The 20,321-nt window shown below is 46.0% G+C and overlaps 2 protein-coding genes across 2 annotated transcripts; both read right to left on the reverse strand.

The window, feature by feature from the left end:
- Positions 1-416: 416 nt before the first annotated feature.
- LOC137225601 (proline-rich protein 23C-like) lies at positions 417-1,202 on the reverse strand. Its single transcript, XM_067739793.1, has one exon. It carries the CDS (start codon positions 1,200-1,202, stop codon positions 417-419), a length of 786 nt encoding a protein of 261 aa, XP_067595894.1.
- Positions 1,203-10,431: 9,229 nt separating this feature from the next.
- Positions 10,432-11,228, reverse strand: LOC137224393 (proline-rich protein 23B-like). Its single transcript, XM_067737208.1, is given in 2 exon segments — positions 10,432-10,734; positions 10,737-11,228. Coding segments are annotated over 2 exon segments (372 nt in total). The 5' UTR covers positions 10,822-11,228; the 3' UTR covers positions 10,432-10,447.
- Positions 11,229-20,321: the final 9,093 nt, after the last annotated feature.

The following is a 20,321-nucleotide window of genomic DNA, read 5'->3' on the forward strand; positions in this document are numbered from 1 at the left end:
CTGTAAACAAAACAAATTTAGCAATTACTCTATTAAGGGGGTTGGGGGGAACAGGGGTATTGGCAGCGGTAGGGTGCCCGGAAAAGGATGGCTTTTTAGAGAGAAGTGCTGGCGCTTAGGTTTGAAGCGAATGGGAGGGGGGTAGAGCTGCTTAAGGGTGCCCTCCCTAGAGAAAATCTAGGGAGCAGTCTGGCTGTCGGAAAGCAGACTGTATTTCAAGCGGCTTTTCTTTGCCCGGGTGAGCTTCCTTTCAGGTGTTTTAGTCAGTCACTGATCAGAATTCTGCAGTGCAGCCTGCATCCATAAAGTATCTGTTCATATGATTCTTACGGTGTGTGCAAGGTACACACATCCAATATCAGAAGACTCTCTCCTGGTCCCCGTTGAGTTGGCCAGGAATTGTGGGAGGCAGTTGATTAAGGGAACAGACATTTCCGGATCTTGCGTGGAGGACCATGAGGGCGCTGCGGACGCTGGTGAGGACCTGGACTTGGAGAGGGAGGTAGAGGTTGGAGTGGTGAGTCAGGGAAGGGCTCTAGAAGGTGCAAGTCCAGGTTGTCGTCGTGGTGAGGAGACCGTCTCTCTGGACTAGTGTTGGGGGTCCGAGGGGACGGCTCTGAGGCTTGGCCCAACAGGTGGAAGCCAGACATACATCCAGCCGAGGGGCGGAGCCCAGCGACTGAGACTGCAGCAGCATCTGTCCCAGCCGGCAGGAAGTCGGCGTCAGCATCCGCGTCCTCCTCGTTGACCTCTTCTTGGCAGGCGATCTCTGGGACAGCTGCGCACAAGAATCCCGGCTCCGGGGCCATGTACTCCCCGGGACGGCTCAGGAAAGCGCCCCGTCCCAGGCCCTGTCCCCACGGGCTTTCCACACCCGGGCCCAGGAGGGCCGCAGGGACCAGCATGAGGATATGATCACCGAGAGACACTTGCAGCACGGACGTTGGCTCGGACTCCAGCAGCAGGTCGACGTCGTCCAGGGGCACGTGCAGGGCACAGCCGGCGGGCAGGACCACCACGAAGATGAGCGTGTCCACGGTCGGGGACCAGGTCAGGTTGTCCAGGCTGGGCGCCGCCCTGGACTTGGACTCGGGGCCCGCGGGCTCCTCCGTTCGCCGGCGCTTGGCAGGGCCCGGTCCTCCGGGATGCGGTCCCCACCGGTCCGCAGGGGAGGCGCTGGGGCTACGGGGCCGGCTGCCCATCTTCTCAATGTGGCCGCGGGCCTGGGGCCTGGCAGAAGGCGAGGAAGGGCTAGGTCCTGCAGGCAGTGACAGATCGGTTTGACAGGGGAGGCCGAAGCAGGGCGGTGGCGCGCAGGAGAAAGAGGAGCCTTCGGAGCTCTGGCGGCGCCTCTCGGGATCCCTCAGTCCTGGCTTCTAGGGGAGCTGCTGGGCTCGGCTTTGCTTGTGTGAATCTTCAGGCCCTCACGTGGACTGGTTTGCGCAGGAGTGGGCCGAGGATGTTGGGAGCGACGCCGGCGGAACCTGAGTCGCAAAGCATCCTCACGCTAAGCTCCGCCCCCTCCTAGGCTCCGCCCCTAGAAGTGGAGGCCTCTGTGTTGCCCAGTAGCCCCGGCTGTGGTGGATAGTTTACTCTAGAGAAATACTTCCATAGGCCTCAAGGAGGCGGAGCAATCGTGCCGCTCTAGGACTAGGCTTCCTGGGTCGAGTTCCTGGCTTTCCTTGCGTTGACCTCAGATACGGAAAACCTTAACCGGAAAACTTATTCAAGTCCCACCAGTGGAGCGCTGCACCAGGACAGTGAGATGTAGTTCCCTCGTCCCCTGAGACCTCGCCCTGGAAGTGACCCTTTAACTTCTTTTGGTCCAATAGTGAGGTGATTTTTTTTTTAACATCTTTATTGGGGTGTAATTGCTTTACAATGGTGTGTTAGTTTCTGCTTTATAACAAAGTTTATCAGTTATACATATACATATGTTCCCATATCTCTTCCCTCTTGAGTCTCCCTCCCTCCCACCTCCCTATCCCACCCCTCCAGGCGGTCACAAAGCACGGAGCCGATATCCCTGTGCCATGCGGCTGCTTCCCACTAGCTATCTACCTTACGTTTGTTAGTGTATATATGTCCATGCCACTCTATCGCCCTGTCACAGCTCACCCTTCCCCCTCCCCATATCCTCAAGCCCGTTCTCCAGTAGGTCTGTGTCTTTATTCCTGTCTTACCCCTAGGTTCTTCATGACATTTTTTCCCTTAAATTCCATATATATGTTAGCATACGGTATTTGTCTTTTTCTTTCTGACTTACTTCACTCTGTATGACAGACTCTAGGTCTATCCACGTGAGGTGAATTTTTGGATGACATCCTTAAGCCTCTCCTTGCCTGTGATGTCAATGACTGTCAGATCCCTGAAGGTGGTTGCCAAGAGAAGGTGTGGCTCGACTGCCTAACCAGTGTTAATAGGAGAAAACATCCAATAATGAGTCTGGAATAGGTAATACTTTCATATGGTTTCAGAGGAAGGTGAAACATCTCCCTCCCTGTCCTTTAACCACGTGATTGCTCACTTTGGCCCTTTTTACAAAATAGCTTATATGTTCTCATTTTGAGGGCCACATAGCATTCCTTTGTACTGAATTCCATTTAAATCAGGCTTCTCTCGATGGGTGTTCAAGCTACTGGTTTGTGAATTGGCAGACACTGGCCTTCTCTGGCCAATTGGTGTGAAATGCAGATTCTTTGCTGCATCGCAGAACCACTGCTCAGAATGCCTGGAGTCATGGGCGTAGGAATTCTCCTTAAGCACCTCCACAAAGATTCTGTTTTGTGAGGAAGTTTAAGATCACTGCATTTGTTTTCATTCAGCATTTGAGGGGTTCAGGAATAGGACGGTTTATGGTTGAGGTCACGTCCCAGCCTGTTAGTGACAGTCATGAAGGGAACTCAAACTTCCTGGGCCTGCCTTGAGGGGTTTCCCCTACACTCCTGGCCTGCATCCACTCTCCTGGCTGCACTTCCGGTGTTTCAGCCACGGGCCAAGAAATTCCCCTGCTTAGGTCAGGATGCTGGCTGGGGGAACTTACAGGGGCTGTACACTGGCATAGGGGGCCCTGCCAGGAGCCTGGGTTCTCGTGGGGTGAATGTGGATGCCACTGGCTCCTTCCTCTATGTTCCCAGGTGATGGGAGCCGTTGCTGTGCGCCTGTTGTTTGGACAGAGGGCGGGGTGGGGAGATGTTGGGGAGCTTGCAGGAAACAACTACTTTTGTCCTGGAGAATTCTGTCGGCGAAGCTTGAATATCCCATGGTCGGGGAATGTTCATTGGGGGCTCCATTCAGGAGAGTGAGTGTGAACATGCTGTGTTTTAGGGTCCAGAAGGAGGAACCCAAACTTGGCCAGGACACAGGGTGGGGCTCGGGGCTGTTGGCCTGGCCAGGGATGGGGCCCTGAATGTGGCGGCTCCTGTCCCAGCCTGCTGCCACCTCTTGTCCACGGCTCTCCTGACCTCAGTAGTCTCACATCTGGGCTCATCATTGTCCTGGGCCCTGTGAATCCTCACTGTGAGCTCCCCTCCCAAGGGAATGTTGTCCTGTCCTGAGACAAAGGTAGTTACCGGGGTCCTGGCATAGTCGCACCTGATTTCCTCCTCTGGTCAGCCCCTTTCTTTCTTTCTTTTAATTGGCCGTGCGGCGATGCCTGCTGGGATCTTAGTTCCCCGACCAGGGATTGAACCCGTCCCCACTGCAGTGAACGCTTGGAGTTCTAACCACTGGACCACCAGGGAATGCCCATGGTCAGGCACGGGCAAGTCATTTCACCTTCGCCAACCTCAGTCTCCTTACATGTGAAACAGGGAGAATGCCATCTACTCTGCAGGGGGGTTGTGAGATAATGTATGTAAAATGTTCTTGGAACACAGTAAGTGCTTAGTAAATAGTAACTATTTACTGTCTCTCCCACTTGACATTGTCAGCCCTGTTCTCATCATCTTGAACAGTGCCTGGCATGTAGCCAACATCCAGTGAATGGTAAACAATATCATCATCATCCTAAAAAGGGGTCTGATATGCTAGAAAGTACTGGTCCAGGTGTTTTCAGGGCATAACATCTATAAAATTGAGGAATGGCTTGCCAAGCACCAGATCAGATATCTTTCCTTCTGCTTTATTTTTGTTTACTCTAAGATGTCCAAAGACTGTCAGGATGGATTATCAGGCCCACTCATTGGCCTTTCTTGGTGTCATTCCAACCTGACTATCGAATCAATATGAACTGCTTGAACCCACTGTAGGGGCGGAATTAGCAAATAAATCCCGGTTCTGGGTAGGTTACAAGATGGCTGCCAATCGTCCATCTGTTGAGGGCTATTCTGCTATCCCCGGAGAATGCATAACTAGCGTTTTTTTTTTTTTTTTTAGTGGGCATAACTAGCTTTTAAAAAATTCCTATTTATGTTTATTCACTTTAGGAAAAATACCTGAATACATATTTTAGAATATCTAAACAGCATAGTTAAAGCTGGAGCTCCCTTCAACTCCCCACAAACTCCCAATCCTGTATTGATGTGACAAGATCCTTTTCTATGGACTTACAAACATAACACAGGGGACTTGTTTTCTTCCCGAATGGCAAAGTATTGTGGGTCTTTTTCTGCAATATGTTGGATCTTATTGCTGTTTGGTATTGTCATCCACAAAGTACATTATCCCTCTGTCTTTAATTGGAGAGACCTTTTCCAACATGCAAAACAGGCTTTTACATGAAAATGTTGTATAAGAAAAGGCAGCTTCAAACATCTCTTGTACAGCAACACCTTTGTCTTTGCCTGAAGCAGAATGAGGTACTGGCCCACTCACTCTCTGCTTACCTCACAGTAATACTGGTAATTCTGGTATATTATGTTGTGCTTTCTTTACTTCCTGAACATGTTACTGAGTGGCGAATTGCATTGAATTAGTGATGCTATCCCAATGATTTGATACGATGATGGCCTGTGTTGTCCCACGATTATTAATCATTTACTATTTTAAGAATGACAAAACTGTCATTGAAGTAGTTATTTGGGCTTTTAAAGGCTGAGGCTGAAGCCAAATGCAGTTTGGCTTTTTTTGTTTTTTTTAACCAAGGACTTTAGCTTCTGTGTTATAAGTGACAGACAGTGATTTCTGTATCTTAATTGTGAATTCAGCTTTCTTATGGAATTCTCTTATTTTTTTCAGTTATTTTTTTTAGTTTTACGATTATATGGTTTGCAAATGGTCTTATTTTTCTTCCCTTTAAGATTTTAAACATCTAATTTCTTTCTCTTGTCTGATTGTGTTGGCTAGTATCGCCAGTACAATGTCAAATATTATTGGAAAAGTGGCATCTTTTCTTGTTCTAGACTTTGGTGGGACTCCTGCTACTGTTTGCCTATTAAGTATATTGTTCAGAAATAAATGTCATGTCAAAGAATTATCAATCTCCTCCTGTTTTATTGAATATTTAATGCGTTCTTTTGAAATATTTCCAAACTTATAGAAACAGTGCAAAAACAATATAAAGAATTCTCATTTATCCTCTATTAACTTTTTTTTTTTTTTTTTTTTTTGCGGTACGCGGGCCTGTCACTGCTGTGGCCTCTCCCATTGCAGAGCACAGGCTCTGGACGCGCAGGCTTAGTGGCCATGGCTCACGGGCCCAGCCACTCCGCGGCATGTGGGATCCTCCCAGACCGGGGCACGAACCCGTGTCCCCTGCATCAGCAGGCGCACTCTCAACCACTGCACCACCAGGGAAGCCTTCCTGTATTAACTTTTAACACTTTGCCACATTTGCTTTATTATTCTTTATTCCTGTCTCTCAGAAAGACCACAGGATATGTATGTTTATATAGACAGATAAAAATACACATACATAAATATTTGTTCCTTGAATCATTAGAGAGTAAGTTGTATATATTCAGACCCTTTCTCCAGAATTACTCAGTGTATATTTCCTAACACGAATATTCTCTCATATATATTTTAGAACAGTTATCAAATTTTAAAACATTTAATATTGCTGCCATGCTTTAATCCATAGTCCATTTTCCAATTTTGTCAATTATATTAACAATATCCTTTATTAAATATCTCTATCTATTTAAAAATTTTAAATTTGCTATTATTTTTCCTTCCAGCTTTGAGATATTATTGACACACAGCACTGTTTGTTTAAGGTGTACAGGATAATGATTTGACTTATACACATCATGAAATGATTACCACAATAAGTTTAGTTAAGGTCCCTCATCTCGTATAGGTATACAAAATTAAAGAAATAGAAAAAGAATGTTTTCTTGTGATGAGAACTCTTTAGATTTATTCTCTTAACCTTAATGTATAACATACAGCAGTGCTAATTATAGTTAGTGTGCTATACATTACATCCCTTGTATTTATTTATCCTATAAGTAGAAGTTTGTACCTTTGGTCTACTTTCATCCAATTAACCACCCCCCTTTTTCTCTTTTTTCTTTTTTTTTTTTTTTTTTGCCTATAAGATGCATGTCAGGATCATGCATTTCTTTCAGGTGTCATGTCTCCTTAGTTAACTTTTTTTCTGGAATAGTTCCTTAGCCTTCTGTTGTTTTTCAAGCCATTAATATTTTTGAAAATTATAGGTAGTGATTTCTTAGTATTCCTCAATTTGAGATTCTCTGATGTTTCCTCATGATAAGCGTAAAATTATATAAATATTTTTGCCTTGAATACTAATAAGTAATCCTGTGTCTTTCTCTGGAGACACATCATATCCATTTGTTCCTTACAGGTGACGTTATTTTTTCTTTTTTCAATTTAATGTTATTAGTAAAGTTATGGAGTTGGGTAATCATCACCACAGCCAGTTTTAGAACATCTTCATTACCTCAGAAAGTTCCCTTATGCCTATCTGCATTAAATCATTTCTCAAAACCCCAGACCAAGGTAATCGCTGATTGCCTCTGTCTATAAATTTGCCTTTTTACTGGATATTTCATAGAAATGAATCATTCAATGTGTAGTCGTTTGCATCTGGCTTGTTTCAGCTAATATACTGTTTTGGTAGTTTATTCCTGTTGTAGTAGCTGTTATTCATGGTTTATCCATGCTGTAGCATGTTGTATATGTTGTTCTTTCATTTTACTTGAGGAGTAGTATCTCTTGTATGGAAATACCACATTTGCATTTCCATACATTCATCAGTATTTGGACATTTGGATTATTTCTATTTGGGGGCTATTATAAGCAATGCTGCTATGAACACTCCTATACATGTTTTGTGGGGACATATGTTTTCAGGTCTCTTGCACAGATTCCAAGGAATGGAATTCTTGGGTCAAATGGCAAGTTTATGTTCCACTTAAAAGTAAACCCATGGTATGGTTTTCCAAAATGGCTGTACAGTTCGACGTTCTCATAAGCAATGCATGTGGGTTTCACTCTTTCCTCATTCTCACTAGCACTTGGTATTGTCTGTCTTTTTTTGATTATAAACATTCTCATGAGTGTGTTTTGCTATGTCATCATGGCTTTAACTTGCATTTCTCTAATGACTAATGCCATTGAATATCTTCTCATGAGTGTATTAGCTGAGCCTATGTTGTGTATCTTTTATGGTTAAATATCTATTCAAATCTTTTCTCCATTTAAAAATTCTCTCATTTGCCTTATTTTTGAGCTGTAAAAGTTCTTTATATATTCTGGATACAAGTCCTTTATCTGATATGTGATTGCACATATTTTCTCCCATTGTATGGACTTTCCTCCATTGTTTCATTGAAATATAATTGACATATAACATTATATTAGTTTTAGGTGTATTTAAAAATTTTTTATTTTTTAATGACTTTTGATGTGCATGTGTTTAAAATTTTGTTTACTCTCAAAATACCAAGTTTAAAAAATGGATTGTAGGGGCTTCCCTGGTGGCACAGTGGTTGAGAGTCCGCCTGCCGATGCAGGGGACACGCGTTCGTGCCCCGGTCGGGGAGGATCCCACATGCCGTGAAACGGCTGTGTCCGTGAGCCATGGCCACTGAGCCTATGCGTCTGGAGCCTGTGCTCCGCAATGGGAGAGGCCACAACAGTGAGAGGCCCACGTACCCCCCCAAAAAAAATGGATTGTAAATTTGGTGTTGTATCTAAGAACCTTCTGCCCAACCAAGGTCATAAAGATTCCCCCCCTTTTTTTTGAAGAAATTAATAGTTTTAGTTTTTACATCTACATCTTTGATCCAATTCGTGGTTTCGTGTGTGGGTATGGTGTCAACTAATAGTTTAAGGGTTTTTTTGAATGTGATGATTCAATTGTTAAAAAAGACTATGCCTTTTACATTTAATTGTCTTGGCACTTTTGTCAGAACTAAATTGACCATCAAGGTAAAGATTTGTTTCTGACTCATAATTCTATTCCATTGACCTGCTGTATGACTATTCATGTGCCAATAGCACACTGTCTTGATTACTGTATCTTTTGAGTAAGATTTGAAACTTAGTAGTGTAAGTCCATCAATACAACTGCTACTCTTTCTGTAATAAACACTGCCTCCTTTGCTCAGCCTCTTCCTTGGTGTAAACGTCCCACACACATGATCAGTATTTCAAATAACGCACAGATTTTCCCTGTTTCCCAGCCTTTATATGTAACCCTTGAGCCCTCTGACTGGAAACACTCCTTCCTGCTCCGTGACAACACACTTGCCAGTCTAACACGGTAGAACTTAACTTTACACATAGAATTGTTACATTAGAAGCACACCAGAGGGACTATTTCTTGAGTTTTCAGAGGAGCTCTCTATTCATAATCAATTGTATCTGGTGTGAATATACCTTTACATTCCGCATTATATTTGATAGATACTCCAGATAAATGTCTTGACACAACATCTGACCTTTATAAGTTAGAAATTTCACTGACGTAGTAAAGATAATGGGAGCAGAACTTATTAAAGTTCAGATACATTCTACAAAACCATTACCCAAACTTCCCACAATATCCCTTGATGCCAAAAGAAGAGCTCAAACATATAGTTGAATGCCTTCTACAAAGGTCTTCCCATGCACTCCCTTTGTAACGCTCTCATCCAGCAAGAAATGAAGCCAAACAGACAAGGATTTTGATTTGTTGGAGACCTTAAGGCCGTTGAAAAAATATGTATACCTCACTACCTGACAGAAATTAACCCAAATACCATCCTGTCATCAATTCCACATGAAGCCACTTGCTTCACTCTAATGAATCTTTGCTCTGCCTTTTTTTCATGTGCCTCTAGACCAGGACAGTCAATACGATTTTGCTTTTACCTGCAGAGGACAACAACATACCTGGACAGTCATGCCCCTGGAGTACACTGGAGCCCCCTTGTATTTTTCCCTGGTTGTTGATCAAGAGTTAAAAGATCTAAATTTCCCTTGTGGTTTAGTCCTAACACAATGTGTAGATGATCTAGTTTTTTCAAAGAACAAGGAAGCCTGTAAAAGGTTTCCATTGACTTGCCCCAGCCTTAGCAAAAAGGAGGCATAAAATTTCAAATATAATTATTATTTTTCCAAAATACAGTCCATTATTCAGAGCATGACTCATCTCAGGAGGGAAAAACATCCAAACAAGTTCACAATGGGCAGAGAGTAGTCAAACTATCACGGACACTAGGGACAAAACCATGTAGACAAAAGAAATTTAGCAATTACTCTATCGAACAGAAAAGGAGTGGAAGGGGCAGTGGTAGGGTGCCTGGGAAAGGATGGCTTTTTAGAGAAAAGTGCTGTCGCTTAAGTTTGAAGCAAACTGGGAGGTGGAGGGGGGTAGAGCTGCTTAAGAGTGACCGCCCTAGAGAAAATCTAAGGAGCAGTCTGGCTGTCGGAAAGCGGACTGTATTTCAAGCGGCTTTTCTTTGCCTGGGTGAGCTTCCTTTCAGGTGTTTTAGTCAGTCACTGATCAGAATTCTGCAGTGCAGCCTGCATCCATAAAGCATCTGTTCATATGATTCTTACGGTGTGTGCAAGGTACACACAGCCAATATCAGAAGACTCCTGGTCCCCGTTGAGTTGGCCAGGAATTGTGGGAGGCAGTTGATTAAGGGAACAGGCATTTCCGGATCTTGCGTGGAGGACCATGAGGGCGCTGGGGACGCTGGTGAGGACCTGGACTTGGAGAGGGAGGTAGAGGTTGGAGTGGTGAGTCAGGGAAGGGCTCTAGAAGGTGCAAGTCCAGGTTGTCGTCGTGGTGAGAGCGTCTCTCTGGACTGGGGTTGGGGGGCCAAGGGGACGGCTCTGAGACTAGGCCCAACAGGTTGAAGCCAGGCACACTTCCAGTGGAAGGGCGGAGCCCAGCAACGGAGCCGGCTGTGGCATCCATCCCAGGTGGCAGGAACTCAGCATCCGTGTCCGCATCCTCCTCTTTGGCCTCTTCTTGGCGGGAGATCTCTGGGACAGCTGCGCACAAGAATCACTGCTCTGGGGCAAGGTACTCCCCGGGAGCACTCAGTTAAGCACCCTGTTCCAGGCCCTGTCCCAAGGGGTGTTGGATGCCCGAGCCCACCAGGGCGTTAGGGACCAGCATGAGGATGCGATCTCCGAGAGACACTTGCCTCACGGATGCTGGCTCGGGCTCCAGTACTACGTCGACGTCGTCCAGGGGCACGTGCAGGGCACAGCCGGCGGGCAGGACCACCACGAAGATGAGCGTGTCCATGGTCGGGGGCCAGGTCAGGTTGTCCAGGCTGGGCGCCGCCTTGTACTTGGACTCGGGCCCCACGGTATCCTCCATTCGCGGCGCTTGGCAGGGCCCGGTCCTCCAGGATGCGGTCCCCACCGGTCCGCAGGGGAGGCACTGGGGCTGCGGGGCCGGCTGCCCATCATCTCAATGGCGGCGCGGGCGGCGCTCCCTGGGCCAGGCAAAGAGCGAGGTGGAGTCGGTCCTGCAGGCAGTGACTCCTGGTTGACAGCTGAGGCGGGCCAGGTCTCTGTGGTGCAAGACTAGGCAACGCGGTTCGAAACTCCGGAGCTCAGGGGGCCCCTCTCGGTCCTGGCTTCTAGGGGAGCTGCTGGGCTCGGCTTTGCGTGTGTGAATCTTCAGGTCCTCACATGGACTGGTTTGCGCAGGAGTGGGCTAAGGATGTTGTGAGTGACGCCGGCAGAACCTGAGTCGCAAAGCATCCTCACGCTAAGCCCCGCCCTTTCCTAGGCTCCGCCCCTAGACGTGGAGGCCTCTGTGTTGCCAAATAGCCCTGGCAGTGGTGGGAGGTTTACTCTAGAGAAATACTTTTATAGGCCTCAGGGGGGCGGAGCAATCGTGCCGCTCTAGGACTTGGCTTCCTGTGTCGAATTCTTGGCTTTCCTCGTGTTGACATCAGATGTAGAAATCCTCAGCCAGAAAACCGATTAAATTTCAAGTCCCACCAGTGGAACATTGCACCAGGACAGTGAGATGCAGTTCCCTCGTCCCCTGAGACCTCGCCCTGGAAGTGACCTTTTATCTTCTTTTGGTCCAAAAGTGGAGTGTGTTGGGGATGGCATCCCTAAGCTTCTGTTTACCTGGGTTGTTAATGACTGTCAGATCCTCCCAGCGGTGTCGAAAGGGAAAGAGATGTTAGGATTGAGGGTCTTAATTGCAGTCACTGCAGGATCAACTTATATATCTATCAGTTTAGCATGATGGTCATTGTTATACTTCCATTAACTAAACCAACAGTTCACATTCTCTAAATCGACCTACACTACACTTGAGAGGTGTATCTGTTGTAGTCCAATTGACAAACGATGAAAAGGTCATGCCAAAGGAAGAAGCAATTGGCTAGAGCCCGGAACTAGCAGATCTGGGTCTGACGCATCGGGCTCCCCTCAAGATGATGCAGGCGGCAGCGCCTTTGATCTGGGTGTCACTTTAAAGGTAAGTCTACCGGCAGATGGTACTGGTAAAGGGAAGGTGTGTCCCAACAGCTTATCCAGAGTTAATAAGAGAAAACACTCTATAATTTCTTTGGAATGGGTAATACTTTCATGTGGTTTCAGAGTAATGTCAAACATTTCCTTCCCTGTCTTTCAACCATGTGATTGCTCACTTTGTCCCTTTTTATAAAATAGCTTGTATGTTCTCATTTTTAGGGCCACATAGCATTCCTTTGTACAGAATTCTGTTAAAATCAGGCTTCCCTTGATGGGCATTTAAGCTAGTGATCTGTGAATTGGCAGACATGGGCCTTCTCTGGCCAATTAGTGTAAAATGCAGATTCTTTGCCACATCCCAAATCCAATGATCAGAATTCCGGGAGCCACGGGCATAAAAATTCCTTGTATGCACCTGCACAAAGATTCTGTTTGGGGAGAAAGTTTAAGGTCACTGAACTTGTTTTCATTCAGCATTTTAGAGGTTCAGGAACAGAGAGATTTACGGTTGACATCATGTCCCTGCTTGTTGGTGACAACGTCATGAAGAGAACTCAAACTTCCTGGGCCTGCCTTGAGGGGTTTCCCCTATGCTACTGCCTGTATTCACTCATGGCTGCATGTCCCATGTTTCTGGCTGCTGGCCAAGAAATTCCCCTGCTTAGGTCAAGACTCTGGCTGAGGGGAACATTCAGGGGCCATACACTGGCTTGGCGGGCCCTGCCAGGAACCTGAGTTCTCGTGGGGTGAATGTGATGTCGCTGACACCCATCTCTATGTTCCCAGGTGATGGGAGCAGCTGCTGTGCTCCTATTGTTTGGACAGAGGGTGGGGTGGGGATGTGGGGGGAGATGTTAGGGAGCTTTCAGGAAACAACTAATTTGGTCCTGGAGAATTCTGTGGGCAACACTTGAACGTACCATGGTCAGGGAATAACAGGGGCTCCATTCAGGAGAGTGAGTGTGAACATGCTGTGTTTTAGGGGCCAGAAGGAGGAACCCAAACTTGGCCAGGACACAGGGTGGGGCTCGGGGCTGTTGGCCTGGCCAGGGATGGGGCCCTGAACGTGGCGGCTCCTGTCCCAGCCTGCTGCCACCTCTTGTCCACAGCTCTCCTGACCTCAATAGTCTCACATCTGGGCTCATCATTGTCCTGGGCCCTGTGAATCCTCACTGTGAGCTCCCCTCCCAAGGAAATGTGGTCCTGTCCTGAAACAAAGGCAGTTACTGGGGGCCTGGCTTAGACACTCCCAATTTCCTCTTCGGGTCAGCCCCTTTATAACTGGGTGATCACAGGAAGTCCTTTCATTTCTCTAACCTTAGTTTCCTACGTGTGAAGTGGGGAGAATGCCATCTAGTGTGCAGGGGGGTTGTGAGATAATGTATGTAAAATGTTCTTGGAACACGGTAAATGCTTAGTAAATAGTAGCTATTCACTGCTTATTATGTTTATAATCTGCCTTTCCAACTTCACAGTGTAAAGCCCTGTTCTCAGAATCTTGAACAGTGCCTGGCATGTAACCAACATCCAATGAATAGTAACCAATATCATCATCATCATCCTAAAAAGGGGTCTGATCTGTTAGAAAGTACTGGTCCAGGTGTTTTCATGGCATAACCTCTATGTAATTCAGAAATGGCTTGCTGTGCACCAGATCAGATACCTTTCCTTCTGCCTTATTTTTGTTTACTCTAGACGCCTAAATAACGTTGGGGTGGTTTATCAGGCCCACTCATTGGGCTTTCTTGGTGTCAATCAATACTGACTATCCCAACAGTATGAACTGCTTGAACCACTGTGGGACACAATTAGCAAATAAATCCTGGTCCTGGGTAGGGTACAAGATGGCTCTCTACAGTGCCACTGGGAGAGGAAAAGTGAGAGAATTTGGGCACAGGAAGCCAGGCACAAGATGGATATCACCGAGTGAGACTCAGGACTTTTTGCAACATTGGTCATCTGGGCACAGTGAATGCTTTGTACCACCATTTGAGACGCTAAGGCACAGGTCCAGGGCACCAGCCTGACAGTACTCTTGACGTTGGCTCTAATGAGGGCCATTCTGTTATTCCCCAAGAATGCATAACTAGCTTTTTCAAATTCCTATTTATTTTTATTCACCTTAGGAATAATACCTGGATGTATATTTTAGAAAATCTAAACAGCATAGTTAAAGCTGTAGCTCCCTTCAACTCCCCACAAACTACTAATCCACTATTGATGTGAGAAAATGCTTTTCTATGTATCAATATTTACAAACTTAACACAGGGAATTCGTTTTCTTCCTGGAATGGCAAAGTATGGTGGGTCTTCTTCTGCAATATGTTAGAGCTTATTGCGATTTGGTATTGTCATCAGCAAAGTACATTGTCCCTTCTACCTTTCATTGGAGAGACTTTTTCTAACACACAATACAGGCTTTTATATGAAAATGTTGTATAACAAAGGGCAGTTTCAAACATTTCTTGTACAGCAACCCTGTTGTATTTGCCTGAAGCAGAATAACGGTAGTGCCCCTCTTGCAGTTTCTATTAATAAGAGTACTGGCATTATTGATACTATGTATAAAATAGATAACTAATGAGAACATTCTGTATAGCAAAGGGAACTCTACTCATTGCTCTGCAGTGACTTAATGGGAAGAAGATCCAAAAATGAGGGGATATATGTATATGTATATCTAAATCACTTTGCTGTACAGCAGAAACTCACACAACATTGTAAAGCAAATATACTCCAATAAAAATTAATTTTTAAAATGGGAAAAAAAGTGTATTGGAAGTCCTAGCCACAGAAATGGGGTAAAACCATGAAATAAAGGGAATACATATTTGATATGATGAAGGAGAACTGTCACTATTTTCAGATGACATAATACTTTGGAAATAGAAAAACACTAAATTCACCATGCCAAAAGTATCAGCACTAAAAAGATTTCCACAAACTCACAGCGTACAAGATGAATACACAAAAACATACTGCTTTTCCATAAAAAATGAAGGAACTCCCTGAAAGAAAAAGAGAAAATATGAGAAGAAGAATGCCTTCTCAAATCGCACCTAAAAGAATTCAACACCTCAGGATACACTTAACCAATAAGGTGAAAGACCTATATTCTGAAAACTATAAAACACTGACAAACCCAATAGAAGATGATACATAGAAATGGAAAGACAGCCCAAGCTCTGGGATTGCAAGGCTTAAGACTGTTCAAATGGCCATACTACCTGAAGCAATCTACAGACTGAAAGCAATACCTAGCAAAATACCCATGACGTCTTTCTTAGAGCTAGTACAAATATTCCTAAAATTTGTAGGGAGGCACACAAGACCCAGCATAGACCCAGCATGGCCATAGCAAAGAAGACGGCTGGAGCTACCACGCTCCCAGGCTTCAGACCAAACTACAGAGCTACAGAAATCAAAACAGCCTTGTACTGGCACAGAAACAGACACAGAGCTCAATGGTAAAGGAAAGAGAGCCCAGAAATGGGCCCAGAAGTAAACCCAGGCAGCTACGGTCAATGAGTTGATGACATAGGAGGCACGAGTACACAACTGACAACAGACAGTCTCTTCCACAAGTGGTACTGGCAAAACTGGACACCTACATGGAAAACAATGAGACTAGAACATTTCTACACACCTTCCACAAACCTGAACTCAAAATGGGTGAAAGACCTAAAGCTGAGACCTGAATCCCTAAAACTCCTCGATGAGACACTGGCAGAACACTCTTGGACATAAATCGTAGCACTCTCTTTGCCAAGGGATCTGTCTCCTCAGACAAAAGTCATCTAAGCAAACCTAAACACACGGGACCTAGTTGAACTTCAAAGCTTTCGCACAGCAAAGGAGACCATCGACAAAACGAAAAGGCAACCTAAAAATGGGAAACAATATCTGCAGGTGAAATGACCGACAAGGGGTGAATCCAAACATATAAACAGCTCATACAGCTCCATAGGAGAAAAACCAACCAACCAACCAACCAACAACCCAATCGAAACATAGGCAGAATATCGGAATACACTTCTTTTTCCAAAGACGACAGGAAGACGGCTATCAGGCACCTGAAAAGATGCTCCACATCACTAATCATTAGAGAAATGCAAATCCAAACAGCCATGACATATCACCTCACACCTGTCACAGTGGCTAGCATCCAACAGGCTCCAAATAAGAAATCTTCGCAAGGAGGTGGAGAATAGGGAAGCTCCGTACACTGTTGGTGCGTATGGCAATTGGGGCTGCCACTATGCAAACAGCATAAAGTTTCCTCGAAGCATACAAACTGAAACACCACGTCATCCAGCTTTTCCACTCCTAAACATATATATCCTGAAAACACTCACGGGAAAAGATACATGTACCCGTATGTTATAGCATCATCATTGACAATAGTCAAAGCATGGAAGCAACCCTAGTGCCCATCCACAGACTGACAGGTAAAAAGAATTAGGATACACACACACACACACACACACACCCTCAACAGACTAATACTCAGCCCTAACTAAAACTCAAACTCTGCCATTTGCAGCAATGTAGATGGACCTAGGCAATATTATGCTTTGTGGTAGTAGTGAGACAGCAAAGACAAACAATGAATGTTATCAGTTACATGGGGAATGTAAAAAGTAATGCAAACTAATACATATGCAACACTGAAACAGACCTACAGCCCTAAAAGCAAACTTGTGGTTACCAAATGTGACAAGAGGAGAGACAGGACAAATTAGGTATGAGATTAACAGATAAAAACTATTATACATAAAAAATAACCAAAAAGCATTTACTGTATATCACAGGGAATTATACCTACTATCTTGTAATAACCCATAATGTAATATAGTGGAAAAAGAATTCACTATGTTGTTCTCCTGAAACTCACTCAATATTGGAAATCAACTATGCTTCAATTAAAATGTTTTTGAAAAAAACAAGGAACCAGGGGTCAAGATGGCAGATTAGTAGGAGCACGTGGAGTTCATCTCTCCCCAAAAATGCATCAAGAATACATCTACGGGGACTTCCCTGGCAGTCCAGTGGTTAAGAGTCCGTGCTTCCACTGCAGGGGCCACAGGTTCTATCCTTGGTCGGGAAACTAAGATCCTGCATGCAGTGCAGCCAAAACAAACAGACAAAAAGAACAAAAGAATACATCTACAAATGGAACAGTTCTCACAGAGCACAAGCTGAACACTAGCAGAGGACCCTGGATGCCTAAAAGGACAAGAAGAAGCCCTGTAATACCAGTTAGGATGAAAGAAAGAAGAAGGTGAAAGGAAGAGGAGAGGAAGCAGGATGGGAGCTGCACCTCTCGCATGGGAGCTGAAGGAGAGGAGAGGTTCCTACAGTCAGTGAAGCCCCCTCACCAGCGGGGAGGTCAGTTGGGACAGAAGAGGTGCTTCGGGGGCTGTTGGAGGACAGCAGAGCAACCGATCTGTGCCAGGCAAGACAGAATGAGACCTACACAGATGGTCCGTGCCAGAGCCCTTCGTGCCCCATCCTGAGATGTGTGTCCAATGCTGCAGACGGAGCTGGGTGCTGGAACATGGTGTTTGGAAAGCAAACCTGGGGAGAGGACTGCTGTTGGCTGGGAGGAGACAGCCTGAGGAAAGGAGAGTGAGGAAATCCACAACCTGGAATGCTTGAGGAGGAAACCCCGACTGTCATGGAAGTGAACTGCCATTGTTGAGTGCCACGCAAGGGGAGGGGCCACCATTGCAGCCTTCTCCCTATGCTCCAGCCCCTGCCTTCCTTGGCACTAAGAAGAGCCCCTGCTGGGGTCCAGCTCTCTCACACCCACAGCCACGAGCTAACCTGCATGCCCCGTCCCCACCAGGGCTGCTGCGACCCCAGCCACCACCACCTCCGCGCCCCCTCCTTGCCAGAGCAGACTTGTGTGCTCCAGGGCAGCCTCGGGAGCAGACCTCTGTGGTGGCCCACACACAGAGGTGGGGCTGAAACCACAGCTGAGCCCCAGGGACCATGCAACTAAGGATGAAAAGCTGAATTCTCCCCTTGCAGCTGCGCAAACTGTGAATTGACACCCCCGTGACTGGTTTTGTAAACTCAGCACATAAAAACATCTGAATGGACAACAAGTGCTCCCACAGCCAAGACGGGTCTAGCTTTAGCAGCTGTAGACTTTGTGGGCACATCCACATGGGGTTGGGCCAGGCCGGCATCTGAGCTGCCACCGTAGTGCCCACAGCAGGTCCAGATCCATGATTACTACAACCCTAGGTCCTGACTTCAGTGGATCTACCCTGGTGGCATGGTGAAAACAATGTCTGAGACACCAGGGCCAACTGGCATACCCACAGTTAAGGTGGGGCTGAGAGCAGTGCCAACAATAGTGTAATCTGAGAGCTTGCGCAATGCATGAATGGTGACACAATAGAGCACACCCACTGGTGAACAGCTCCAGAGGAGGAATACTCAGTGGCTTCCCTCACAGTGGGCATGCTCCACTCCCACCTACCTCACACCACAGATCAGAAACACAGCTAAGAAACAGATCCGTGGGCCTCTACTCCAACAACTAGTGAGCAGACCCCACCTCTGACATGGCAGTGACAAACACAGAGCAAAGGGGAGGCACTGCTCAATATCCAGTTCAGGCTCTGGTCACCAGGACATTAGTCACACCTCCTATAAAGGGGATAATGGCCAGCATACACTGAGGAAACGGGTGGCAGACATCTATACTAAAAACAACCCACACACCAAAAAACATTAAAATCACACAGCCTGGGCTTCCCTGGTGGCGCAATGGTTGAGAGTCCGCCTGCCGATGCAGGGGACACAGGTTTGTGCCCCGGTCCGGGAAGATCCCACATGCCGTGGAGCGGCTGGGCCCATGAGCCATGGCTGCTGAGCCTGCGCGTCAGAGCCTGTGCTCCGCAACGGGAGAGGCCCCAACAGTGAGAGGCCTGCGTACCACACACACACACACAAAAATCACACAGCCTATACAGGGATGTTTCCACATAAAATAGCCCTCCAAGACAGTCTGAGGGTCTGGCATTGGACGGAAGAACCCCAGAGAACTTAGCCTTGAAGGCCAGCAGGGTGTGAGTGCAGGAACTCCACAGGGCTGAGGGAAACAGAGACTCCACTCTTGGAGGGTGCATACAAGGTCTCACGTGCACTGGGACCCAGCACAAAGGAGTACATTCATAGGAACCTGGGCTACACCTACCTACAACTCTTGGAGGGTCTCCTGGGGAGGCAAAGTTCCACTATAGCTCACTGTGGGGGCAAGGACACTGGTAGAAGAAGCCCCAGGGAATATTGATCAGAATGAGCTCTCCCAGAGGTCCATATTTCAGTACCTAGACCAGGCCCCACCCAACAACCTGTAGGTTCCAGTGCTGCAAAGCCTCAGACCAAACAACCACCAAGACAGAAACACAGCCCCACCCATCAGAAGACAGGCTGCCTAAAGTTGTACTAAGCTTACAGCCACCTCAAAACACACCCCTTGACATGGCCCTGCCCATCAGAGGAACAAGACCCAGCTCCACCCACCGGAGAGCAGGCTCCAGTCCATCCCAAGAGAAAACCTGCAGAAGCCCCTGGACCAACCTCACCCATCAGGGGGCAGACACCAGAAGCAAGAGGAACTACGATACTGCAGCTTGTGGAAAGGAGACCACAAACACAAAAAGACAAAATGAGACAAGAGAGAAGTATGCTGAAAACGAAGGAATAAGATAAAAACCCACAAGAACAACTGAAGAGATAGGCAATCCACCTGAAAGATAATTCAGAGTAATGATAGTAAAGATGATCCAAAATCATCAAAAGAATGGAGGCACAGATGTAGAAGATAAAGAAATGTTTATCAAGGAGAGAGAAGACTTAAAGAACAAACAATCAGAGATGAATACAATAACTGAAGTAAAAAATACACTAGAAGGAATCAATAGCAGAATAACTGAGGCAGAAGTACGAATAAGTGACCTGGAAGACAGAGTGGTGGAAATCACTGCCACAGAACAGAATAAAAAAAAAAAGAATGAAAAGAAATGAAGACAGTCACAGAGACCTCTGGAACAATATTAAATGTACCAACATTCACATTATAGGGGTCCCAGAAGGAGAAGAGAAAGAGAAAGGACCTGAGAAAATATTTGAACATATTATAACCAAAAATTTCCCTAACAGGAGAAAGAAAACACTCACTCAAGTCCAGGAAGTGAAGAGAATCCCATACAGGATGAACCCAAGGAGGAACGTGGTGAGACATGTATTAATCAAACAGACAAAAATTAAATACAATGAAACAATATCAAAAGCAACAAGGGAAAGCAACAAATAACATACAAGGGAATCCCCATAAGGTTATTGGCTGATTTTTCAGCAGAAACTCTGCAGGCCAGAAGGGAATGGTACAAAATATTTCAAGTGATGAAAGGGAAAAACCTACAACCAAGAATACTCTACCCAGCAAGGTTCTCATT

This window comes from Pseudorca crassidens, chromosome 5, assembly GCF_039906515.1.
Source record: "Pseudorca crassidens isolate mPseCra1 chromosome 5, mPseCra1.hap1, whole genome shotgun sequence".
Lineage (NCBI taxonomy): Eukaryota > Metazoa > Chordata > Mammalia > Artiodactyla > Delphinidae > Pseudorca > Pseudorca crassidens.